Source organism: Phoxinus phoxinus (assembly GCF_949152265.1).
Source record: "Phoxinus phoxinus genome assembly, chromosome: 3".
Taxonomy (NCBI): Eukaryota; Metazoa; Chordata; class Actinopteri; order Cypriniformes; family Leuciscidae; genus Phoxinus; species Phoxinus phoxinus.
The window spans coordinates 1,357,002-1,376,099 of record NC_136878.1 but is presented as its reverse complement, the minus strand read 5'-3'; the positions used below and the strand labels follow the sequence as shown (position 1 = coordinate 1,376,099).

Here is a 19,098-nt window from a genome sequence, read left to right as displayed (position 1 = left end):
CACCACGCAATTATGACTTTATAACTCACCATCACGCAATTATGACTTTATATCTCACCATCACGCAATTATGACTTTATAACTCACCATCACGCAATTATGACTTTATAACTCACAATTATGACTTTATATCTAGTAATTATGACTTTATAACTCGCAATTATGACTTTATAACTCGCAAATGTGACTTTATAACTCACCATCACGCAATTATGACTTTATAACTCACCACCACGCAATTATGACTTTATAACTCACCATCACGCAATTATGACTTTATATCTCACCATCACGCAATTATGACTTTATAACTCACCATCACGCAATTATGACTTTATAACTCACAATTATGACTTTATATCTAGTAATTATGACTTTATAACCCACAATTATGACTTTATAACTCACCACCACGCAATTATGACTTTATAACTCACCATCACGCAATTATGACTTTATAACTCACCATCACACAATTATGACTTTATAACTCACCATCACACAATTACGACTTTATAACTCACCATCACACAATTATGACTTTATAACTCACCATCACACAATTATGACTTTATAACTCACCATCACGCAATTATGACTTTATAACTCACAATTATGACTTTATAACTCACCATCACACAATTATGACTTTATATCTCACCATCACGCAATTATGACTTTATAACTCACCATCACGCAATTATGACTTTATAACTCACAATTATGACTTTATATCTAGTAATTATGACTTTATAACCCACAATTATGACTTTATAACTCACCACCACGCAATTATGACTTTATAACTCACCATCACGCAATTATGACTTTATAACTCACCATCACACAATTATGACTTTATAACTCACCATCACACAATTATGACTTTATAACTCACCATCACACAATTATGACTTTATAACTCACCATCACGCAATTATGACTTTATAACTCACCATCACACAATTATGACTTTATAACTCACCATCACACAATTATGACTTTATAACTCACCATCACGCAATTATGACTTTATAACTCACAATTATGACTTTATAACTCACCATCACGCAATTATGACTTTATATCTCACCATCACGCAATTATGACTTTATAACTCACCATCACGCAATTATGACTTTATAACTCACAATTATGACTTTATATCTAGTAATTATGACTTTATAACCCACAATTATGACTTTATAACTCACCATCACACAATTATGACTTTATAACTCACCATCACGCAATTATGACTTTATAACTCACCATCACACAATTATGACTTTATAACTCACCATCACACAATTATGACTTTATAACTCACCATCACACAATTATGACTTTATAACTCACCATCACACAATTATGACTTTATAACTCACCATCACGCAATTATGACTTTATAACTCACCATCACGCAATTATGACTTTATATCTCACCATCACACAATTATGACTTTATAACTCACCATCACACAATTATGACTTTATAACTCACCATCACACAATTATGACTTTATAACTCACCATCACGCAATTATGACTTTATAACTCACCATCACACAATTATGACTTTATAACTCACCATCACACAATTATGACTTTATAACTCACCATCACGCAATTATGACTTTATAACTCACCATCACGCAATTATGACTTTATAACTCACCATCACGCAATTATGACTTTATAACTCACCATCACACAATTATGACTTTATAACTCACCATCACGCAATTATGACTTTATAACTCACCATCACACAATTATGACTTTATAACTCACCATCACACAATTATGACTTTATAACTCACCATCACACAATTATGACTTTATAACTCACCATCACGCAATTATGACTTTATAACTCACCATCACGCAATTATGACTTTATAACTCACCATCACGCAATTATGACTTTATAACTCACCATCACGCAATTATGACTTTATAACTCACCACCACGCAATTATGACTTTATAACTCACCATCACGCAATTATGACTTTATAACTCACCATCACGCAATTATGACTTTATAACTCACAATTATGACTTTATAACCCACCATCACGCAATTATGACTTTATAACTCACCACCACGCAATTATGACTTTATAACTCACCATCACGCAATTATGACTTTATAACTCACCATCACGCAATTATGACTTTATAACTCACAATTATGACTTTATAACTCACCATCACGCAATTATGACTTTATAACTCACCATCACACAATTATGACTTTATAACTCACCATCACGCAATTATGACTTTATAACTCACCATCACACAATTATGACTTTATAACTCACCATCACACAATTATGACTTTATAACTCACCATCACACAATTATGACTTTATAACTCACCATCACGCAATTATGACTTTATAACTCACCATCACGCAATTATGACTTTATAACTCACCATCACGCAATTATGACTTTATAACTCACCATCACGCAATTATGACTTTATAACTCACCATCACGCAATTATGACTTTATAACTCACAATTATGACTTTATAACTCACCATCACGCAATTATGACTTTATAACTCACCATCACACAATTATGACTTTATAACTCACCATCACACAATTATGACTTTATAACTCACCATCACGCAATTATGACTTTATAACTCACCATCACGCAATTATGACTTTATAACTCACAATTATGACTTTATAACCCACAATTATGACTTTATAACTCACCACCACGCAATTATGACTTTATAACTCACCATCACGCAATTATGACTTTATAACTCACCATCACACAATTATGACTTTATAACTCACCATCACACAATTATGACTTTATAACTCACCATCACACAATTATGACTTTATAACTCACCATCACACAATTATGACTTTATAACTCACCATCACGCAATTATGACTTTATAACTCACCATCACGCAATTATGACTTTATAACTCACCATCACGCAATTATGACTTTATAACTCACCATCACGCAATTATGACTTTATAACTCACCATCACACAATTATAACTTTATATCTAGTAATTATGACTTTATAACTCGCAATTATGACTTTATAACTCGCAATTATGACTTTATAACTCACAATTATGACTTTATAACTCGCAATTATGACTTTATAACTCGCAAATGTGACTTTATAACTCGCAATTATGACTTTATAAATCACAATTATGACTTTATAACTCGCAATTATGACTTTATAACTCGCAAATGTGACTATATTACGCAATTGTGACTTTATGACTGGCGATCGTCACAGAAAGCTTTCATAGGTTTCCACAGTCATGAAACAGCCGAGCATGATCAGCGTTTGCATGCATTATTTTGGCTCTGAGAATATGGAGATTATTGTTTATAAATAAGATCACTATGCTGTGGTTCTTTGTTCTTTCATACCTTCATGCATTTGAATATTGTCCACCTTCTCAGGTACACAATGCAAATCATGTGTGGGTGTGTAACACGTATATCAGCTCATCAATCGTGGATAATAGAGTTCTTTCATAAACAACATAAACACACAATCTGCATTTCATCAACATTTATATTAGGATTCAACATCACAGTGTTTTGGTATCTCTTCTCTTTACACTCGAGCAAGCATAAAACAAGCATTTCTAAAATATTGAATAAATATCTAGAAGTAGCATTTTGGGTATAATATGTCACAGTTTACTTTATTTTGCTCTCACACTAGCAAAACAATATTAAAAATGAAATCTAGTGTCTGAATAATTTTTGGTTTAACTACTAGTGTACACACACACACACACACACCTCTTTAACTCCCCCTGCTGGAGGATCTACTGCACTACCGCTGTGATTTGTGCGCATGCGCAGTAAGTCATCTCGAGTTCCAGTGGGCGGGGTTTGTTTGAGCGGCTGCGAGCAGCGGCATCAGATCCGCCGTGAGTGTAGATGGGTGTGTGAGAGTCTCCGAAACACACACACACACACACACACCGCTCAACATAACCCGGGGAGACGATAAAGCTCGTCCACGACAGCCTCTCCGCCGGGAGAGGAGGAGCAGGAGGGACTCGGGTCGGGAGCGGGCTCGGTGTGCGGGGGGCCATGGCGCGGGACTATGATCACCTCTTCAAGCTGCTCATCATCGGGGACAGCGGTAAGGAAACTCCGGGGATGAGAAGCGGAAACAGGCCTCAGCTCGCCTCAGCACGACATTACATTCCCCTCAGCGACTTACCCCGGGCTTTTTGCGCTGGACACACACGTAATGCAGACGTTGAGTGATTTGACAGCTTATGAGTGACGTTGTTGTTGTTTCTGCGTTAACTGATGTAATGGGCCTGACAGCTGAGTTTAGAGTCACTCAGTCTGGGTGTGTTCTGAAATTCATTTTTATTATCTTATAAGGTAAAATATTAATGTTACACTGATTAGCATATTGTTTGAAGTGTATGTGACAGAATGGGTGTATGATCCAATTTAACGCATCAAATGTGGGTTAAATATTAAACATCTAATTTATGAGGAGAAATTATTTTACTTAATGTTGAGATGTTGGCATGTAATGACACAGACACACTTTCTCTCTCACACAAACTTTCTCTCTCTCCTACACACACACACACTCACTGACACGTTCTTCCTCACATACACACTTTCTCTCTCTCTCACTCTCACACACACACACAGACACACTTTCTCTCTCTCACTCTCACACACCCACACAGACCCTCTCTTACTCTCTCTCTCTCTTTCTTTCTCTCTCACTCTCACACTGTCTCACACACACACACACACACATATTACACTTTCTCTCTCTCTCACACAAACTTTCTCTCCTACACACACACTCACTGACACGTTCTTCTTCACATACACACTTTCTCTCTCTCTCACTCTCTCACACACACACACACACACAGACAGACAGACACTTTCTTCCTCACACACACACTTTCTCTCACTCTCTCTCTCACACACACACACACAGACAGACACTTTCTTCCTCACACACACACTTTCTCTCACTCTCTCTCTCACACACACACACACAGACAGACAGACACTTTCTCTCTCTCTCACACTCGCACACACACACACACACACAGACAGACAGACACTTTCTTCCTCACACACACTTTCTCTCTTACACACAGACTTTCTCCTCTCTCTCTCTCACACACACACACACACACACACTTTCTCTTACACGCATACTTTTTCCTCTCTCTCACACACACACACACACTTTCTCTTACACGCACACTCTCTCTCTCCCCCTTACACTGACACTTTCTTCCTCACACACACACTTTCTCTCTTACACACAGACTTTCTCCTTCTCTCTCTCACACACACATACACTTTCTCCCTCACACACTTTCTCTTACACACCCTCTCTCTTACTCTCTCACACACACACACCCTCTCTTACTCTCTCTCTTTCTTTCTCTCTCTCTCTCTCTCACACTGTCACACACACACACACACACACACACACACACACACACACACACACACACTTTCTCTTACACGCACACTCTCTCTCTCCCCCTTACACTGACACTTTCTTCCTCACACACACACTTTCTCTCTTACACACTTTCTCTTACACACCCTCTCTCTTACTCTCTCTTTCTCTCTCTCTCTCTCTCTCACACTGTCACACACACACACACACACACACACACACACACATATATAATGTAATGCATAATGAGTTTATATAAGCACAGAAAGAGATTTCGACGCAGCGCTGATGAATGTGAGTGATGTGTCCGGTGTAACGCTGTGATCTGCGCTGTCTGTCCACAGGTGTCGGCAAAAGCAGTTTACTCCTGAGATTCGCTGATAACACGTTTTCGGGTAGGATCAACACGTCACATGTGCTGTTAACAAACATTAACTGTGGAAGAAGATATAGAGCCACATTATTGTCACTAAAACTGATTACACACACACACACACACACACAGACACTGCTGTAGGTCAGCTGTTCTACATATTTTAATGCTGGTTAAAAGGTTACAGTGAGTAATAAAGGTTACAAATCTTTGAGAAATAAGTGTATCGTATCCATTAAGATTAACATGCAGAGTTATGCAGGGATAAATTGATTACTCATGCTAAAAATATTATCAGCAACATTGTGCATAGACATTTTTAAAAAGGACTTGAAGACTTATTTATTTCATCAAGACTCTTGGCGTTTGATTTTCTTGGTGTCATGTTTATTGTGTGTTATGGACAGCACTTTGGTGCATTCGAATGGTTTTGAAAGTGCTTTATAAATAAAAGTTGAGTTGATTATTTCCAGGGTCATTTAGTGATTTTATGCTTGTGTGTGTGTGTGTGTGTGGTTGCAGGAAGCTACATCACCACGATCGGTGTGGACTTCAAGATTCGCACGGTGGAAATAAACGGAGATAAAGTCAAGTTGCAGATTTGGGACACAGCCGGACAGGAGAGATTCAGGACCATCACCTCCACGTGAGTCGCATTAAAGCGGTGGTCTAATCTAAAGATGTAGAATAAGTCTCTGATGTCCCCAGAGTGTGTGTGTGTGTGAGTGTGTGAAGCTTTAGCTCAAAATACCCCCACAGATATTTTTATATATCATGTTAAAATCGTCACTTTTTCAGGGTGAGCAAAAACACACCGTTTTGTGTCTGTCCCTTTAAATGCAAATGAGCTGCTGCTCCCGGCACAGGGGGCGGAGCTTCAAGAGCTTGTGTCCTTTTACCACACACACACACACACACACACACACACACACACACACACACACAATAATATTTCACAATATTACAGTTTTTTGTTGTTGTATTTTTAATCAAATAAATCTTACCGATCCCAAACTTTTGAACAGCGGTGTAGATTTTCCTTTAGATTTAATTTTATTAAATTATTAAATGCGTGCCCTGTGTGTTTGAGAGTGAAACGCAGCACTGTATTCGTTCACACGTGATCCGCCGGTGTTTTAGCAAAAACTATATTCATATTTAAAAATATATATAATTGATTAACTAATATATATATATATTAGTTAATAATATACTATTAAATATGAATATAATATTACAATGGTTTTGATTTTTAATAATTTATATATTTTTTTTAATAATCATAGCTTTCAAATATAAAAACAAAAGATCCACACTCGCTTGTCTTGCTTTATAAATCATTTAAAACAATTATTACGCAACAAAGAATGTCTATTTTTTTATTTAATAGTCATTAAAATAACAACATTATATTATAATTAAGGGTTTTTAACGGTTGTACACCAAAATAAAAGTTGGATGGAAGTATAAAATAAATATATTTATTTTTCTTAAATGGTGTTATTATTTTACAGTGAAATATTAAATTAATATTATAATAATACTTATAGTATAATATATAATTAATTCATATACAATATATATAAATTATATATTATTTAATGTGTGTATATATGTGTATATATATGAAATATTAATATAATATTACAATATTTTTTAAATTTAATAATCATATTATTCTTTTATTCTTATTTTACAGCCATAGTGATATACGTATAATCACAGTTCTTTTTTTTCTTTTTTTACAAATGGTGAGTCCTACAAGCGAGCACAGCAAACCTGGAACTACTGTGATCCTCAGAATACCACCGAGGAAATGAGTCTTAAAATGAGTTGTTTCAGTGATGAAAGTAATATTTTTAGAGTGAAATCTAAATGTTGATTGAGATATGATGAGCAAATGGAGACGCAGGTTTCCAAGCGTCTTATTTCCTCTTTCAGTCTGTAGAGAAACCGCAGCCTTCCTTTTGATGCTTAATACATTCAGTTTCAATATATATCTGGCTTCGTGCTCTCGGAGACATGCTTCCTCCGTCAGAGCGGAGATGTAGAAGCAGAGGTGTAGATGTTGGAGGTGTAGATGTTGGAGATGTAGAAGCAGAGGTGTAGATGTTGGAGGTGTAGATGTTGGAGATGTAGAAGCAGAGGTGTAGATGTTGGAGGTGTAGATGTTGGAGATGTAGAAGCAGAGGTGTAGATGTTGGAGGTGTAGATGTAGAAGCTGTAGAAGCAGAGGTGTAGATGTTGGTGATGTAGAAGCTGTAGAAGCAGAGGTGTAGCTGTAGAAGCAGAGGTGTAGATGTAGAAGCTGTAGAAGCAGGGGTGTAGATGTAGAAGCTGTAGAAGCAGAGGTGTAGATGTTGGTGATGTAGAAGCTGTAGAAGCAGAGGTGTAGCTGTAGAAGCAGAGGTGTAGATGTAGAAGCTGTAGAAGCAGAGGTGTAGATGTAGATGTAGAAGCTGTAGAAGCAGAGGTGTAGATGTTGGAGATGTAGAAGCTGTAGAAGCTGTAGAAGCAGAGGTGTAGATGTAGATGTAGAAGCTGTAGATGTAGAAGCTGTAGAACCGCTCTTTATCTGGTCCTCGAAGGAGAAATCCTGTGCACCTTCCTTTCAAACCTGATCTTTTGAGGAAGAGATGCAGAAATATCTCAATGTTGATCGACAAAATCACGGGTTTTTTCAGTTAATGTGTAAATAAAACTTAACAATTTAGTGTGGTGTGTGTGCTGGTGTGTGTGTGTGTGTGTGTGTTGGTGTGTGTGTGTGTGTGTGTGTGTGTGTGTGTGTGTGTGTGTGTGTGTGTGTGCTGGTGTGTGTGTGTGTGTGTGTGCTGGTGTGTGTGTGTGTGTGTGCTGGTGTGTGTGTGTGTGTGTGCTGGTGTGTGTGTGTGCTGGTGTGTGTGTGTGCTGGTGTGTGTGTGTGCTGGTGTGTGTGTGCTGGTGTGTGTGTGTGTGGAGTGTGTGTTATGGTGTGTGTGTTCTGGTGTGTGTGTTCTGGTGTGTGTGTGCTGGTGTGTGTGTGCTGGTGTGTGTGTGCTGGTGTGTGTGTGCTGGTGTGTGTGTGCTGGTGTGTGTGTGCTGGTGTGTGTGTGTGCTGGTGTGTGTGTTCTGGTGTGTGTGTGGAGTGTGTGTGTGCTGGTGTGTGTGTGTGTTCTGGTGTGTGTGTGTGCTGGTGTGTGTGTGTGTGCTGGTGTGTGTGCTGGTGTGTGTGCTGGTGTGTGTGTGTGCTGGTGTGTGTGTGTGCTGGTGTGTGTGTGCTGGTGTGTGTGTGTGTGGAGTGTGTGTTATGGTGTGTGTGTTCTGGTGTGTGTGTTCTGGTGTGTGTGTGCTGGTGTGTGTGTGCTGGTGTGTGTGTGCTGGTGTGTGTGTGCTGGTGTGTGTGTGCTGGTGTGTGTGTGCTGGTGTGTGTGTGTGCTGGTGTGTGTGTTCTGGTGTGTGTGTGGAGTGTGTGTGTGCTGGTGTGTGTGTGTGTTCTGGTGTGTGTGCTGGTGTGTGTGTGTGCTGGTGTGTGTGTGTGTGCTGGTGTGTGTGCTGGTGTGTGTGCTGGTGTGTGTGTGTGCTGGTGTGTGTGTGTGCTGGTGTGTGTGTGTGTGCTGGTGTGTGTGTGCTGGTGTGTGTGTGCTGGTGTGTGTGTGCTGGTGTGTGTGTGTGCTGGTGTGTGTGTTCTGGTGTGTGTGTGGAGTGTGTGTGCGCTGGTGTGTGTGTGTGTTCTGGTGTGTGTGCTGGTGTGTGTGTGTGCTGGTGTGTGTGTGGAGTGTGTGTGTGTGTGTGTGCTGGTGTGTGTGTGCTGGTGTGTGTGTTCTGGTGTGTGTGTGTGCTGGTGTGTGTGTGTGTGGAGTGTGTGTGCTGCAGTGATGACAGTGATGCGCTCGCTCATTATAATAAGTGAATTTCAGCTCAGAATCGAGGCTCTGTTCAGACTCACAAACACTACACCAGCTGACGCCTTCGACACGTGACGCATCTCCGCTTGTTCTGCGAGTGGCGAATCACCAAATTCATGTTTTGACTCGGGAACATCTGATGATGCGTGCCTCGTGGAAAATGACCACTTCCTGTCAGTGATGATGTCATTCACAGGAAGTGAAAGAGTCATTAAAACTTGATTCCTTTTCTCTTGTTACAAACACACAGACGTCTCACTTTTGCAGCGCTGTGTTTAGGAAACATGCAGTGTCATCGGCAGCTGAGGGCGTGATCACATGATCTAAACCTAATCAGCACAGATTCTGTGAATGCCGCGCGCTCCAGCCTGAGTCCGCTGAGTCCTTTTAAATACGCCATTCTCAAACTTTTATTTTGCCAGCCAAACCTTTTTGAGCTAAAATATTTTCTTGACTTTCTCCTCCAGAGATTTGAAGTTCTGCCTAAGATCCTGAAGATCCTGAAGAATCTACCCTACCCATCAACCCACTAAACTATACTATGCCTAATCTTCATGCAGCTTTCAAGAGTAAAGCGACTTTAAACACCAAATACCGCTGGTTTCGAAACTGAGCAATACAGCCCAATCCGTAGCCACGGCGGTGTGCTTCACCCAAAAGCCTGCACAAAAATAAAAATGCTAATACCTGCTGGGAAAAATGAATAAGGCTTCATCCAGATTTTCTTATCCTTGTTTTAAAGTCGGCATGAAGCGCAAGTTGCGCTAGTCTTTTCTTCCCTATTGTGACGTATATCCGCGTCTGAATCAAGAACACATGTGGGCGGGGCTTGAATGTGTCTGTGGGGACTCTATTGGGTGGTTGTGGTCTGCTATTGGCTGATCTCATGTGAGTGACAGGTTATAGCCCCGCCCACATCATCAGAGAAGAGATCCTGCAAGAGGAACTTATTCTCATTCAACATTATTAACACTTGATTGATATGCACGGATAAATCATGTAAAGTAGCGATACTCCATTAAAATGAAGAACTGTCCAGTTTGATTTCATGTTGACGAACCTTAATTTTTGTTATAAATTTATTTTTATTATTATTATTTTTCAGTTGCGGCTCCCACAGCTAGATTCATTGCGAGAAACAATGGCGCTAAATGATTGTTGATCAGTGTGTCTGTGGCTGATCTCAGATCAGGACTTTTATTGTGTTTTTCATGTTTGTGTGTGTCATGTGATCTCTTTCAGGTACTACAGAGGCACACACGGCGTTATAGTGGTTTATGACGTCAGCAGCGCAGAGTCGTTCGTGAACGTCAAACGTTGGCTTCATGAAATCAATCAAAACTGTGACGACGTTTGTCGGATATTAGGTAAATAGTTGCTTTTTTGGGATTCATTTCACAAAGAAATGTCCTGGTCCTCCTGGTACAGGCTAAACAAGTTGCACATATTTTTCTCCTTAAAGATTTATAAGTATTTTAAATGTTTAAGATGTTTTTTCAGCTTTTTGTCTCCACTAGCTCATTGTTAATGGTCATGCGGTGTGACAAATACATTTATAAAAGTATTAATGTTTTATGGATCTCTTAAAGGTAGGGTAGGTCAGAATTGTCTAAAAAAACTTTTATTCAAATTTGTTTAAACTGTCTTTATATACCAATACATAATTAAAATGCAAGTACTCTGACATAGAGAGTATAAAAAACTGAGTGACTCTAGTGTATTTAATCTTCAATAAACACAGCTCATTAATTCCATTCACTCCCGCCTAAAAACGGGTGCGCGACTGCGCGCACGTGGGCGGAGCCAGTAATAGCGGCGGTAGTCATGGCGACGGAGAGTGACAGTCGCGCAAGCCAATCACTTGTTTCGTCCCAGTAGGAATTAATGAGCTGTGTTTTTTGAAGATTAAATACACTATAGTCACTCAATTTTTATACTCTCTTTTTCAAAGTACTTACATTTTAATTATGTATTGGTATATAAAGACAGTTTAAGCCAATTTGAAAAAAAGTTCTTTAGACAATTCTTACCTACCCAACCTTTAATTAATATGTGCTTGTAAAAAGTGCACGCACAATTTTAATATTATGCGTACATGATTATATTGCTATTAATGTGATATGAAATTGAAAATATGAAAATGTTTTTATAGTTGATGATGTGGAATAGTTTTATATATGAATTTAAAGGGCTTTTTTTAAAGAATGGTAAAATTAATCTCAACTGCCTATGAAGAAAATTATGGTCATTTATTCGTTTTTTATACTATTATTTATAATTTTATGAGATATTTTTTGGAAGAAAATGTGTTTAATTGACTTGATTACACAATAAAAAAAACATCTTGTCTTAAAAAAAATATTACTAAAAATAGATTCTTTATCTTTAATCTATTTCTTTAATATTTTGGAGATGAAATAAGAATTTGACATTGTTTGATGGTATTTTATCAGATTCAGCCTATTAGCATGTTATGAACTCTGTGTGGTTACTTTGCTATTAATTAAAGGTGCAGTAAGCGATTTCTGAGAAACACTGTTGATATTTGAAATCAACCCAAACAGACACGCCCCTCCCTTCACTGCTCCGCCCCCAAATGCATGAGTGGATGTCTCTTTATCAAAGCTGAAGTGAAGCAAAATAATGCTTCACGAAGATGATGAACGAACAACAAGAACAAAAAATTAACATAGTACACAAGTATTTACAAACAAATGCAACCCCGGCCTCCCTGCTCAGGTCTCTGTGGAACACTGGGAGGCTTTACTAATATTAATACGGGTCCCAAAGCTCTTGCCTGATCATAACCCTTCTGGCTCACTCTCTCCTCCCCATCAAGAGTGGACACGCCCCCTAATGCTGATTGGCTCTCTCTCTCCTCCCCCGTCATGAGTGGACACGCCCCCTAATGCTGATTGGCTCACTCTCTCTCCTTCATGAGTGGACACGCCCCCTAATGCTGATTGGCTCTCTCTCTCTCCTTCATGAGTGGACACGCCCCCTACTGCTGATTGGCTCTCTCTCTCCTCCCCCGTCATGAGTGGACATGCCCCCTAATGCTGATTGGCTCACTCTCTCTCCTTCATGAGTGGACACGCCCCCTAATGCTGATTGGCTAGAAGAGTGTTGTGCTGCTCCGTCCGAACCACTTTCAACAGCGTTTCTCAGAAATCGTTCCTGCATCTTTAAGATGTGACTGTTGTTTCTGTTATTGGTTATGTTTGGTTTTAATGGTCATGTGGTCTGATTTCAGTGGGTAATAAGAATGACGACCCCGCCTCTAAAGTGGTGGAGACCAATGACGCGCAGAAGTTTGCAGAGCAGATGGGCATCCGACTGTTCGAGACCAGCGCCAAGGAGAACGTCAACGTGGAGGATGTACGTTTTCAAATATATATCGACATCCATGTGAATATTATCAAGTTACATACATTATTTTGTACCTAAAAAGTTGAATGCAACACTGTAGCCTTAAGAACAAACTACATTTGGAGCGCGGGATGGATTCTGATTGGCTGTCATTGTTTTTATTGTTCATCAACTTCACTCTGAATGTGATTCCAATGGTCTGGTCCTTTGTTTTATATAATCAGGGTTTGAAATGAACTTTTTCACTCTCCAGCCACTACATTTTTAAGTTACCGGCCATTGAGCTTCTACTAGCCAAAAAAAAAAGAAGAAGAAATGAACCAGATTTAACTACGTCACCGCTTATATATATATATATCATCCAGCATCTCCTCTTCCTCTTTCATCCGCATCACCACATGTGTTTTATGAGGACAGATCCATACTGGACATTAAAAATGTAGGATGTTGGAAAATAAAGTGTTTTCTGTTCACCAAACGCTTTCTAATCTCCACTATTGCTTCAGTGCAGATGAGCGAGCGAGCCGGTATGTGCTGTGTAGCGGCGAGTGTGTTCAAGTGAGCAGATTCTGCGCTATACGCTGTATTTAATATATCATGACTCATGAGTATTTGCGCTAATTTGGCTGACACGAACATAAGTAAAGCTACGTTCACACTACAAGCGGCTGTCGCTGCAGGTCGCCAGTGGCTGGCGGTGCGGTCGCTAGTGGGCGTTCCCGCTACTGGTTGCCTAGTAATGTTTGTGAGTGACATTCGCGGATGTTCCTCCATGTTGTAGACAACAAATCCGTTTTCTTGCCACTACAAACCAACATTTTGGAAGGAAAATTCTAAATATAAATGGTATCAGTATAACATGCATAATATTAAAGATGAATGAGAAACTGTGAGTGCTTTTTGTCATCGCGGCTGTTTAAAGGAGTCATAACCTGCAATTTTCACTTTTCCACAAGAATCAATGTATGTTATGATTGTATAATGATTATACACTGGCCGGGAAGCCGATATTTAAAAGTGAAGCGTTTGTTTACCTCAGGGTTTGTAAAATAGCCCACGTGCACGCGCACTAAAAAACGAGATTTTGATTTCTGCCCCGTCTTGACGTCAAGACGGGGCCGGATATACCATATATGGACACCGCAGCAGGAAGCCCGCCCTTCCTCTCTCCCCCTCATATTCAGTCGCGAAAGATGCAGAAAAAAAGTGCACACGTAGGTTGCTCTGTGGTTGACTGCCAGAAACAACATGCAAATGTGTTTTCTATACCAAAAACGGACCAAACTATCAGGGACCAGTGGATAAAATTCATTTTTATTGACGCTGTCCCAACAACACTTTCAACTGGCTTATTGTTCAGTGTCTGCGCTAAACATTTTACGCCGGAATCATTCACAAATTTGGGGTAATATCAGGCGAAGTTGGCCTCGAAGCTCCGTTTGGAAAACGCGTCCAACCACCAGGGACTTGCCTGAAATTGAAACGGAGACTGTGTTTTTATCATAGACTGTAAAAAATAGGTTTTTATTGCTCTACTGTGTGTAACAAACAGCAGCTACTGCTAATGCGGCTATTGTATGTAACGTTAGCTTCGAAGTAAACACGGGGAATGGACTCTACGAATGCTAGCCATATCTTTCCACTTTGTTTTATAGTGTAGTTTATAATATAGTTTAAAATCTGATACATTGTTATTATGAAGTTTGACCTCAGTGATAAACAGACAAGAAAATGATACTGCTATATTTTCATCGAATTGTATATAACTATGACAACATATCATTGTATTGATGTTTTTATAGAATAGATAAGGATAGATAAATAAAACAAACAGTCAAGTAATAAGAAACATAAAGAAAAACATCACGTTACATGTCTGTAGAAGAAAAATATTAAATGTCTAAAAAACCAGAACGTGAAACAAGGCAAAAACACCACATGATAGCAAACGTTGATCTCATTCAGAGACATCTTGATGTAGACGTCCTCCATCGACTCTACATCTTCCATTTCCAGCTCAGGTTCAGAGTCCGGCTCGTGCATATACGGCTGAATCCGTAGGTCGCGGCCAGGTCGGGTTCATTCACAACTTGCGCCATGATGTCATTTTGGAATGATATGCTAAAGCGTTACCTGCGGTGTCAACCCCCCTCCTTCCTGCAACCAATCAACGCGCCCCTCATTTGCATTATTAAAATGACCGTCCACGACAGCCAAAATATCGCATCAGATCTCGCGAGACAATAATGCCTTCAGAAATAAGGGTCTGAGGAGCTCTGTGTTTATTTTTTTTCCACTTTTCTTTTTTAGAAGGGCCTGAAAGACTATAATACAGCAGTAGGTATCCAAGGTAATACTAGGTTATGACTCCTTTAAAGGATTAGTTCACTTTAAAAAAAAACTTTTGCTGATAGTTTACTCACCCCGATGTCATCCAAGATGTCCATGTCTTTCTTTCTTCAGTGGAAAAGAAATGAAGGTTTTTGATGAACACATTTCTCCATATAATGGACGTCAATGGGCCCCAAACGGGTCAAGGTCCAGATGACAGTGTCAGCGCCGCTTCAACGGGCTTTAAACGACACCAGACGATGAATACGGGTCTTATCTAGCGAAACCATCGTCATTTCAAAAATAAATAATAAAGTTTAAGTTTTATAAGCACAAGCGCTCGCCTTGCTCTGTTCTGTGATGCGCGTTCGTGACGTCACGTGATACGCAGTTACGTTGTAAAGGTCACGCTTCTGTGAAAAGTAAAACATTTCTATCCTGACGAAAATGTTCTTTTAGGCTTTTTAATATTCCAACACCAGGACACACACACGAGATGGGCATTTTAACCGATAAACTGACACACAGACATTTGAATATGTGTGTATGGTCCTCCTTCCGCACATCTGTAAACACTGACTCGTCAAGCGAGACCTTTACAGCGTAACTGCGTATCACGTGACGTCACAAACGTCCCATTGACGTCCATTATATGGAGAAATGTGTTCATCAAAAACCTTCATTTCTTTTCCACTGAAGAAAGAAAGACATGGACATCTTGGATGACATCGGGGTGAGTAAACTATCAGCAAAAGTTTTTTAAAAGTGAACTAATCCTTTAACTGCAGCAAAAGGGCAAATACCGTCTATATGTGTTCAGGACACCAGTCCGGCTCTGAGTCAGTGCTGTGAACACCACTGTATGCACACGGAGATATATCACAACTTACAGCACAGTTTCTGACGGCTAAACTTAGCTTCTCGTTCAGCTGGCCTCTGTCAGAGAGTGACGGATGATCACGCGCGCTCCACTGACTTCACTCCTGTTGGTTGTCGCTCCCGAAAGTCGCTCTTCATTTGCATAAAGTTAAACACATCTCAACTTTGTCGCGTCGCCAGACACGCCCCATCAGGTCGCCAACGGCCGCGATCGCGCGTGTCGCCGGAAAGCGCCCGCTCCCCATTGAAATGAATGCTAACGTGTCGCTTGTAGTGTGAACGCAGCTTAGCTCGCGATGTGATTTGACAGCGTCACCCGCCACTGTTGATTTTTACAGTGTTCATTTCAAACCCTGCATATAATGTTTAGAAGACATCTAATGTTCAGAAATGCATTGATTGAATCTGAGGACTGTTGTGTCTGTGGTCATGCAGATGTTCAACTGCGTCACCGAGCTCGTCCTGAAGACCCGGAAGGAGTCGATGGCCAAGCAGCATCAGCAGCAGCAGGGCGAGGTGGTCAAGCTGAGCAAGAGCAGCAAGCGCAAGAAGAAGTGCTGCTGATGGACTCACACACACACACACACACGCTCACACACACACACACACGCCGCTGAACTGACAAGAGCCAATAACATACTTCAAGCAACCCGTCAGAGACTAGTAATGAGAGATATATCTAGAGATTTACTAATGATGAGCCGTCTGGACTTCGGGACGCACACAAACCCGATGTTTTAGCAGGAGTGGATTCACGTGGCATCGCACTTTTGTCTGTTTTCCTGCCACGAGAATTTTAAAATGGAGAATGAAGTCGTTCTTCTCGCATCTTCATCGTGGGATCAAACCAATAAGGCCAAGCGTGAGTGTCGATGTGGCCAATCAGGACGCCGGAAGAACCCCGCGTGTTTTCGTGCTCTTGTTATCGACCGCCACTTTATGGACCAAACATGTGCCAACTTACCAAGAGACACTCGGTTTGCCTTTTGCTTTCTCTTTTGTCTTTCATTTTTGTAAAATTGTATTTTTTTACTAACAAATCATACAATCAAACACACATTAGCATGCAGGCAATCTCACCGGAAGCTCGTTTTCGCCACGAAATAAAACAATTATAATAATGGTAATTGCGGCTTTGTCTTGGACAGCTTATGGAAAGTCAGAATTGTGAGTTTATATAAATGGTAAAAAAAAACAGAAGTGCACATTTTTTCTCGATTGTTTATTTCTCACAATTCTGAGAAAATAGTCGGAATTGCAAGTTTATATAATAAAAAAGGTCAGATTTGCGAGATATAAACTCACTTTAATAATTTTTTCTCAATTGTTTTATCTCAATTCTGAGAAAAGAAGTCAGAATTGCAAGATATAAACTCAGTTGCAAGATAAGAAAAGAAAAAAAAACTAAATTGTTTTCTCACATTTCTGAGAAAAAAGTCAGATTTGTAAGTTTATGTAAAAAAGGTCAGAATAATCTGTAAAAAAAAATTAATTGTGGTTGCAAGAAAAAAAGTCAGAATTGTGAGTTCATATTAAAAAGGTAAAAATCAGAATTATCTATAAAAAAAAGTCCGAATTGTGAAAAAATAATAAAATAATTCCGACCTTTTAAAAAAAATATAAACTCACAATTCTGACTTTTTTTTATTGCAATCGCAATTCAGATTTTCTCTCTCAATTGTTTATATCTCAGAATTCTCCGAAAAAAAGTCAGAATTGCAAGTTTGTATAAAAAAAGGTCAGAATAATCTGGAAAAAAAATAAATAAATAAATGTTTTAAGAAATAACTCAGAATTGTGAGATAATAATACCCAGTTATCTTTTAAAGCACATGTTTTTAATCCTGTGTCGGACACGAGCTTCCACAGAGTCTGGTGCCATCGAGCGAGCGTGATCATATTTCCAGAGGAAACGCTGAATCTCATGTGAAAGTGCTGAATAATCATCAGAGACGCATGTTCTGTGTTCACTCACCCTCCCGCACGTCACTGCAAACCCTCCACTTCCTGCTGTGGGTCTCGAGCAGCCGGAACATTCTGCCAAACGTCTCCTTCAGGGTTAGACACGAGCGCCATTGTTAAATTATCATTTTTAAAAAAAAAGTTGAATTCATGCTTTCCAGATCTTTGTTCTTTTAAGTCTCTCAACGTGAAGAACAGTGATCATGTGACTGTGACCAGATGTATTTCCCAGTTCAGTTTCAGCAGAATATCTCAGCCTGAGGATTGAAGCGGTGTCGGCTGTGCACAGATTGTGTGACCCACCGTTGTGCTGAGAAATGTCTGTTGATATCACTGAAGATCTGCTCTATATGATGAACACACACACACACACACACACACGTCTGCATGTGGACACTCGTGTGCTTCTGTATGTGTGTGTAATGATCTGGTGTACACTGGAAAAGATGAAATATTACTCATATCCATTGTCCCAACACGATAATAAACATTTTTAAAAGAACTTGTTTGTGCTGTCGTTTCGCCACAAGGTGGCGCTCTAATGCTGCATCATGACCAACACATCTACAGTTTGATTATTAATTATTGACATGCTTTTGTTTTCTGATGAGCACTGTTCATGTATTATATTAATGTGAATATTGACCATCAGTCGGGCTAGAATCCGATCAATGTGTTTGCTTTATTTTACCAAATTGTTCATGTACGTGTGAAACCTTGCAATAATTAATCTCTTCTGCTCACCAAAGCTGCATTTATTTGATTAAAAATACAGTGAAATATTATTATAATGTAAATCTGCTGTTTCTATGTGAATATC

At 39.4% G+C, this 19,098-nt stretch overlaps 1 protein-coding gene across 1 annotated transcript; it reads left to right on the top strand.

The window, feature by feature from the left end:
* The first annotated feature begins 3,850 nt into the window (after positions 1-3,850).
* Positions 3,851-18,780, top strand: rab35a (RAB35, member RAS oncogene family a). The gene is made up of 6 exons (XM_079605873.1): positions 3,851-4,166; positions 5,825-5,875; positions 6,376-6,499; positions 10,980-11,104; positions 12,991-13,115; positions 16,752-18,780. Exons 1-6 carry the CDS (start codon positions 4,115-4,117, stop codon positions 16,878-16,880), a joined length of 606 nt encoding a protein of 201 aa, XP_079461999.1. The 5' UTR covers positions 3,851-4,114; the 3' UTR covers positions 16,881-18,780.
* The last annotated feature ends 318 nt before the right edge of the window (positions 18,781-19,098 follow it).